The 7976-nt window shown below is 38.0% G+C and overlaps 3 protein-coding genes across 3 annotated transcripts; 1 reads left to right on the top strand and 2 right to left on the bottom strand.

Annotated features, from left to right (window-relative positions):
• Positions 1–1228: 1228 nt before the first annotated feature.
• LOC119076984 (transcription elongation factor S-II) lies at positions 1229–3060 on the bottom strand. The gene is made up of 2 exons (XM_037184088.1): positions 2866–3060; positions 1229–2424 (listed from the first exon to the last, which is right to left on the bottom strand). Exons 1-2 carry the CDS (start codon positions 2932–2934, stop codon positions 1579–1581), a joined length of 915 nt encoding a protein of 304 aa, XP_037039983.1. The 5' UTR covers positions 2935–3060; the 3' UTR covers positions 1229–1578.
• Positions 3061–4529: 1469 nt separating this feature from the next.
• LOC119076988 (ATP synthase mitochondrial F1 complex assembly factor 2) lies at positions 4530–5677 on the top strand. The gene is made up of 4 exons (XM_037184093.1): positions 4530–4698; positions 4771–4970; positions 5033–5143; positions 5202–5677. Exons 1-4 carry the CDS (start codon positions 4617–4619, stop codon positions 5631–5633), a joined length of 825 nt encoding a protein of 274 aa, XP_037039988.1. The 5' UTR covers positions 4530–4616; the 3' UTR covers positions 5634–5677.
• A 528-nt stretch (positions 5678–6205) lies between these two features.
• Positions 6206–7452, bottom strand: LOC119076992 (probable phosphomevalonate kinase). Its single transcript, XM_037184100.1, has 5 exons — positions 7253–7452; positions 7058–7152; positions 6719–6823; positions 6510–6652; positions 6206–6449 (listed from the first exon to the last, which is right to left on the bottom strand). Exons 1-5 carry the CDS (start codon positions 7339–7341, stop codon positions 6309–6311), a joined length of 573 nt encoding a protein of 190 aa, XP_037039995.1. The 5' UTR covers positions 7342–7452; the 3' UTR covers positions 6206–6308.
• Between the last annotated feature and the right edge of the window lie 524 nt (positions 7453–7976).

The raw sequence follows: 7976 nt of genomic DNA on the forward strand, positions 1-7976 counted from the left end.
CAGACTTATTAAATTTTTTGTAATTAAAACGGTTAAGTCTGAAATGCTGGAAGTCTCAGCTGACCATCGACACCACACATGCAATGACTCATGTCAACAGTGCCGATGTGTTGGGTGAATAAGTGAAATGTGTCCATCTACAGCAAAGTTTTGTGCATGATTTGAAATATCTTTATAAAGAGCAAAATATCGATGTTATTTTGCTTTTTTCGTTGTCTCTATAACTTCGTTAATCAAACAAATCATCCCAGCGGTGTTTTCAAAGATTTTTCAAATCATGCACAAAATTTCGCTGGAGAAGGACACATTTCATTTATTCATCCAACATATCGGCACTGTTGACATGAGTCATTGCATGTGTGGTGTCGATGGTCAGCTGAGACTTCCAGCATTTCAGACTTAACCGTTTTAATTACAAAAAATTTAATAAGTCTGTCTCAGATTCCTTTGAAACCTACAAATTTTACCAAATATGAGGGAAAAACTTTGAGCTACTGTGTAATTGGTTTCCAAAAATATTTTTTTGGTTATTGGTAGAGGAAATGTTGCACTACTGCTAGAACTATTTTGTAGCTTCATCCGTCAAGTATACACGCCTCTATGACTGTTTGAAAATCACGTTTTTCCAACTTTAGCGTGTCTCTGCCGGCTTCACTTGCACTTAGGGTACCAAGTTTTTGTACAATTGTTATTCGAATTTCACTATCGACTGAAACCAGTTTTCCACCACTCTCTCTGTAGACAGGATGGGCTATGCACCAATGTCACCGACGGTACGGATGAAAATCAAAAATTTTTGTGGAACCTTGTTCAGGGCTCCGAGCTGACAAATATTATCCAAAAATATCAAAAAGTGCATCGAAATGCTCATTTAAAATTCATTCAACCGCACCGTGGAAGAACACTATTGAAAAGTTGGAAAAAAAGCAGTTGAGTTATGTTCGAATACTGTTGCACATCGACTCGGCTGTTTGCTCGAAGCGGTCTCGTGCATTGCGTGAATGTTTTTGTGGTCGCAACTGAATCTGGACCTTTCAATGTTTCAATGGCAGACAGTGGGTTTTGATTTTTTATTTTTACAAGTTCGCACACATTTGGACATCGCTATGACATCAATATCACCACACAGAACGTGACCACAGCATTGCAAGTATGTAGTAAGTTGTCAACTTCTCGCTGATCTACACTCGGCCTTTTACTCGAACTAATCTACGACCGAAACGGCAAATTGAATTTATTTTGAAATCTTTATTTTTCACAAATTGCTCTGATGTACATGGTACAAAGCTTAATCAATTTGGACATTTTTAAAATTCGTTCAATTAAATGTTATTAAGTCTGTGTTGTTTAGTTTGTTTATTTAGGGTTTCCTTCTGTAATGACAAAATATCGGTGAGGGTTCGATCCAGGAATCCAGGAATAGTTGACTGGCCTTCACAATAACCAGAACACTTAATTCTAAACCCTCAACACACACGAGATGCAAAAGTATTGTAAAAAATATCGATACAATAAAAGAATTCAACCGCCATCCCATCCGCGTTCATCTGAATCCAAAAACAAATCTTTTTTGTTAATCTAGCAAAACTTCCAGCGATGACCACACGCATTGCATAGTACAAATGTGGTCATAGGTTCATCGGCCGACCTCGTCTGTATTTGATTGTACGTACAGTTGCGCTTACGACATTTACCGCATTTCAATAAATCGGTTTGTGTTCCTTGTACCGTAGCCAACTGAGCATCGTTGATAGCTTCCTTGACAAATTTATCACGCAATTTCTTCATTTCATCACTAGCCATTTCTTCCGGTGTCATTTTGGCCAATTTTTGTGCAGTTATCGCTCCAGCTATAAAATTGGTTCGAAGCGTCGGGTTTTTCGCATCCTTCAAATTGGCCACACGTGAGCGAACACGATTTTTGTATCGGTTGTCCGTGTTCTTGAACTCCATGTATATGCAATCCTCCAGTTCTTCGGCCAATTCTTCCGGAGTATTACAGCCCTCGGGCATCTCTCCGCCCAATTTGATTGCAGTGGCCAGCATTTCGCGACATTTTAGCCGAACGGCATCGGTCATTGTGCTGGATGCGGGAAAACTCGCTTGAATTTTGTTTCGGTCTTTGTCTTTTTCCTCCTTTTTCGAATCGGATGTTGACTTTTTGTGGGCGCTGTTGCTGGATTTTGACGATGATTTTGAACTGGTACTTGTTTGACTGCTGGGAGAATCTTTGCTCGTTGGTGTGCTGGCCAAGAATTTCTTCCAGTTTTTTATCAACGTTTTTGACAGACTTATCACCTCATCGTCCTTGCTGCACTTCCGCAGTTCGTTAACCGTCATTCCGATACGGGTTTTCGTTAAAATTTCCAGGTCGACGTTCAGCGTCTGCAGTGATTTCAATAGATCGAGCGCTTGCTCTTGGCTCTGAAAATATGGAAAAGAAATTTTAATCAAATGGTCACGGCCGATGTTCGAGCATTGTCTAGCACAAATTTGATATAAACTGTCAACGATACGTTGTGTGATCACATCAATAAAGCCAAACTCAATATTCTTGAAATAATATTCAAATGGATGCAATTTTCATACAAGATTCGGAAAAAATGTTTTGCCAGGGCGGCATAAAATGTTCGTGAAATTGTTTTGGTTTGACTCTACGCACACAACGAGAAAATTCTCCAACAACACACAATTTCCAAACCGTTCGTTTTTGTTAAGTTTCATTTTTCGATATTCCTCAGTAGCCATCACTCTCACAGCCCACAAAACATACAGTTCATGAATCAAAAATATTTTCACCGCAAATGAGCGCCCCTATTGAAAAATCACAAAACATGTCGAAGTCATTTTCAGATAATCACTAACCTCTCCGTCGCCGCTAGACATTTTGCTAAGTTTCTTCTGGATTCTCATTACATCCCCTTCGACACTCATTTTAAAATCGATCTTTTAATTAAAGTTTGATTAATATCTCGAAAAACTCGGTTTTTATCTTCGTGCTAATGCAAAAAAGTATGGTGTTTTATAATAAAGCAGCCGCCAGAAAAAAGCAACGAAATGAGTGACGTTTGAAGCGCTGAGGGCGCTGAGCATCAATGCATTGATGACATATTATTATTTGTTGAATATGTTCACTTAAATCATCAAAATATTTCAAAACTTTAAGGAAGGTGTGATAAAACTCAAGGTTCTGGAAGAACAGGTTATGACACCCGAAGGCACGTGACACCAACTTTGTTAAACGCACTCATTACAAATTGTGGGAAAAATTCAACTTGAACAAAATAATTAAAAAAAAAAAAATATTTTTGTTAAGTTGAAGTCAGCATATAAATTTTCATCAACATAGACGGCGCCACAGAGAAATATTGGTGTCACCGCCTTCGTGATCAACGCAGAGGTGTCTTAGGCGAAAACAGATGAGGCATTCAAAACGTGTTTTGGTCCTTGTCCTTGTTTTCATGACGAAAATGTCTCAACTGTTAAAAAAGGTAAAAATTTCTCTATAGAAAATTGCGATTGCCGCATCTGTCAATGAAAACTAGGATCAAAACACGTTTTCAATGTCTCGTTTGTGCTATCCCTTAACCTGTTCTTTCAGATCCTTGATAAAACCGATAAAACCGTAGATCAAAATTTTGACTACTGGCAGGACGATCGCTTGTCATAATTTAATTTATTAGCCAACTAAAAGCAAACTCCTCGAAACGGGGTAATACTTGAATAATAATAATAATAATACTTGTTGCAAAAACAAATAAATTGAAAATTCTGACTAAAATGTTTATTGAACAATTTGAAGTAACCCGGAAATGTTTATATTTGAAGCTAAGCAAAGTAATATCACCAAACTGTTGTGAAAATGATAAATTTCTCAGGAATTTAAAAATTATTCCGCTCTTGTGAGGTTAACTGTAATTTAGCGCGTGTTATTTGTAGTGCCAAATACTGTCTTATTTAATCTATCGGCACGGCATTCAAAAATTATGTTGACTTCAAGACGTTTAAAAATTACAGCGGCCACCATTACATCTCTCGTTTGTAGCTCTATGGTTAAAAGTATATTGTCCCATCTGGTGATTTGGCTTAAATGTAATTGTAACGCGAATAATTGCAGAAATGAAAGCAGATTTTATTACTTCTCCACCGACTTAGGAGACGTTTAATGTGATGGAAAAAAAATCAACTGAACCAAGGTTTTTGAAAGGTTGTGAAACATCAAGTTATGATACTTCTGTGTTGTTCATGAAGGCGATGACACAAATATTTGGACAGACAGACAGATTCTGTTAAAGAGGGGACCGATTCTTATGAATTTAAAAATTCTTAACTAGACAGTTGTCACCATAAAACGAAAAACGTATGGACCACTCTTAGCGTTAAGGTAACAACTGTCATCTTTGTCACCCAGCATCGTGGGTCTTATAACCTGTTGTTTCACAACCTTGGATTTTTGTTGTTTGAATTGGGAGCCGCCAAATTTTTCACAATTGGAAATTGAACCAACTCCAAATATTGATTGTAGCGCAGCGCAATGTCATCCCCGTAGGAACCTCAAGAAACACGATTGTTTTGTTTACATGATCCGAGTATTTATAAAGGAAATATAGAGAAAAATGTTGAAAAGACTCTTTTCATCACAGTTGAGTAAATTAATTCTCGTACAGAATGTACCTACGATTTGGTGCCGTCAATATGGTACGTAAATCATGACGAAATTGACCGTATAACTCGTATGCAATGTGTTGGTAAAAATGTGTTTCATAACAGCTTCTGCTCCGAAACGATTTTATAAAAACGCCAGTGTGTTGTACAGCGGCACTAACCAATATGAAATCACACTGGACAATCGTAAATTGAAGACACCAAATGGAGGGCAATTTGTCGTGCGCAGTGAACCGTTGGCAATCGCAGTTGCTGCCGAATGGAATGCACAAAGGGATACTATCGAAAGGTCAAAAATGCATTTGGTAAGAATGTCTGGTATCACGACGACCCTGAGCCCACCCACTAATGCTTTCGTTTTAAATAGACGGCCCTATGCAGCACAGCCATTGACAATCCGAACCGATTAACCAAAGAAGACATGGTCAATTACATTTTACAGTTCCTGCCAACCGACACCGTTTTGTTTCACTCACCGGTAATTTATTCTCGTCCATCGTCTTATCTCATGACCTAATACGATCGTCGTATTACAGGAAGATGACGAACTCTATAAAGTCCAATGCAGGGACTGGGATCCGGCGATAAAATGGTTCAACGAGCGTTACGAAACAAATTTGACCAAATCACGTGACATTTTGTCGCCGGTCATGGCCGACGGAACAAAAATGAACATCACCAAGCACTTGCTGTCCTACGACCTGACATCGATGCATGGATTTGTGTTCGCAGTTGATGTGTTGAAATCGATGGTTCTGGCATTCGCATGCATTGACCGGTTCATAACAGTCGAACAAGCCGTAAAGTTCTCACGATTGGAGGAAGAGTTTCAAATCACGCATTGGGGCCGTGTCGAATGGGCTCACGATCTAGCCCAGCAGGATCATCAAGCACGTTTAGCTGCTGCAGTTTTGTTTATCCATTTCAATAATTTCGAACATCTCGTCAAGGAGAAGTTGGTGGTGTAGATGAAGTTGTAAATGGCGAGAGAAAAAAATTGATTTTGACTGTTGCCGAATTTCTTTCATTTTCTCCAGTCTTCCAACTTTCGGATTAAAGTTGGCCTCTCCAAAGTTTTGCGGCAATGTGTCTTTCACTTACAAAAGGTGCTGTGCATCCCTTGATTGCGCGAAATTACTTACACTTAACCAGAAGTTTGAGCCGAATCAGCAACAACTGAACTTCACCAAAGTTCCAACTGGAATTACCCAAAACTTATCTTTAAAAAAATGGAAACTCAGCGCTACCTTTTATGTGTAAGCTTAACCTTGCGCCTGAATGTTCCAGGTTCCCACATATCCTAGATACAGTGAACGACATCTCAAATGTCTCACTGTCATTTTTTTCAGAGAATGTCATTGTGAATTTGCAATGACACAATAAAATTCTCAAAAAAATTTGACAGTGAGACATTTGAGATGTCGTTCACTGTATCGTTAATGCTTCTTTGTTTCTTCGTATAAGTGAGTACTCCGTGTTTTCTACTTATGTCTTCTCCAACGAAAAGATTGGTTCATTACCTTACCATTCTTTTATTTTCCATGTTTGAGTGTACAAAACTTAAAAATCAACATTTTACAACCACCAACCACAAAATATAAAAATCTCACGTCTTTTTTCACCATTTTTCGTCTTCTCACCTTTTATGTCTTCAGTACATTTTCAACATAAATCATGATATTTTGGAAAATACTTTCGGCATTCGATTCAACATCGTTATTAATCACAAAATCCCAATCATCGAAGTCATCCAAGCCACATTCAGACGCCACATCATCAATGCCCTAGAATGAAGAATCTTATCAATCAGTGCCGATTGTCGTCAATTTTAACTCTGACTATACCTCAGTAAAGACAAATCCTCTCTTAATACGTTCTTCGTCGCTAGCGTTTATGCGAACCGCTAACACTGGGATATTTAAACTGGTGAAGTAATCCATATCGGTCCGACGTCTAACATCACTAACAATTGTAATCGGTTTTTTGGCTGAATGAAATCAGTGAACTCAATTTAGAAGATAGTCACATAGGGCGCATTTAAGACACCACCAACCTGATTTGAAGGCATCTAAACAAAAAAATGTTGGCATTTGAGCTCGCACTTTGTCACTCCAAACTATCATGTCTTTTCTGTGTTGTTCTTTTAATGGACCGCAGCCTGAAAAAAATGGAATTACTCCCAAACGAAAATGTAACGAGATGCAATAGCATGGAATAAACTCCATATTTTGTGCCAAGGCTTCGGAAAAGGCAATTGTAATGAAAATTATGATTAGACCTAATTCCCGCCTCTAAAGGTGACAGTGCGGATGTCACCAATAAAAGCCAACACTCTCAAAAACTCTTTCCTTAGACTCGTCTGGGTTAGAAATGTATCATAGAGTGACCGTACCAAGTAATTCCTCAACGCTAAGTTCCATCTTCTTTGCCCAATGCTTCTTTATTGGTTCAGATATGCGAATGATTTCTGCCACGGATTCACCAAGTCTAAAAATAAATTCATTTTAGTGAACAGACAACAATACGTGGTTCAAAGATCTGTGTCAGATCAACAGATCATCTCACCAGGTCATAATGGAGAAATTACTTTGATAATAATGCAGCTGCGATGAAATCTTTGCCCGCTTTCCTTTTACCACTAAATAAAATGATTAGTTTTGATTTATTGGTGCTCATTGTCGGGGCAGAATAATTGTTGCCGGTATATGGTGTTATATTAGTAAGAAACCGATAATATGCAGAAAACAAAATTTACCAAAATAAACAACACGACGATGACAACTGTGCCTTATCAAGTTCGATTTTGTGATGTTTCCAAACGTCAAAAATTTTCGGAAATTCTACTTTTTCGATATTGACACTTGAGTACAAAGCGTAAAAAGTTTAAATTTTTTAAAATACTGACCGAACCAAGGTCTTATATTAGGAGGCCACGACGATCACTGGCAAAAATCGCAAAAATGTTGGTACACTGTCTGTGATTTCCAAATAAAATCTTAGTCACATTTTTGCGTTACTACCTTAGCGAAGAAGTAGCGATGGACGTAACCTCTTGATATAAGACCTTCGACTGAACACCAACAACAATAATTAGCAGCCATTAACACTTTTACAGACAACTTTTGTCATGTTTTACCGACATTAATCTGTTACAGACGGCTGTCATATGTTATCGACAACGACAGCAAAAATAATCGACAAGCTTTGAAACGCGGTCTTAAACTGATCTCATTATAAGAATGTAATTTTGGTGGGTTTCGTTTGTTTCTTTTGTTTTATTTGTTCCACACGTATTCCTTCACATAGAAGTA

This window comes from Bradysia coprophila, unplaced genomic scaffold (genome assembly GCF_014529535.1).
Source record: "Bradysia coprophila strain Holo2 unplaced genomic scaffold, BU_Bcop_v1 contig_232, whole genome shotgun sequence".
NCBI classification, from domain to species: Eukaryota; Metazoa; Arthropoda; class Insecta; order Diptera; family Sciaridae; genus Bradysia; species Bradysia coprophila.

Bases quoted from the DNA above. Each gene is read 5' to 3' on its own strand.
- LOC119076984 (XM_037184088.1), bottom strand. From the start codon at position 2,934: ATGAGTGTCGAAGGGGATGTAATGAGAATCCAGAAGAAACTTAGCAAA. The intron at 2,425-2,865 runs GTTAGTGATTAT...CCATATTTTCAG, and splicing joins TGTCTAGCGGCGACGGAGAG to AGCCAAGAGCAAGCGCTCGA.
- LOC119076988 (XM_037184093.1), top strand. From the start codon at position 4,617: ATGTTGAAAAGACTCTTTTCATCACAGTTGAGTAAATTAATTCTCGTA. The intron at 4,699-4,770 runs GTACGTAAATCA...GTTTCATAACAG, and splicing joins GATTTGGTGCCGTCAATATG to CTTCTGCTCCGAAACGATTT. The intron at 4,971-5,032 runs GTAAGAATGTCT...CGTTTTAAATAG, and splicing joins AAAGGTCAAAAATGCATTTG to ACGGCCCTATGCAGCACAGC.
- LOC119076992 (XM_037184100.1), bottom strand. From the start codon at position 7,341: ATGAGCACCAATAAATCAAAACTAATCATTTTATTTAGTGGTAAAAGG. The intron at 6,824-7,057 runs GTACGGTCACTC...CATTTTTTTCAG, and splicing joins TAGCGTTGAGGAATTACTTG to GCTGCGGTCCATTAAAAGAA. The intron at 6,450-6,509 runs GTATAGTCAGAG...TCTTCATTCTAG, and splicing joins GAGGATTTGTCTTTACTGAG to GGCATTGATGATGTGGCGTC.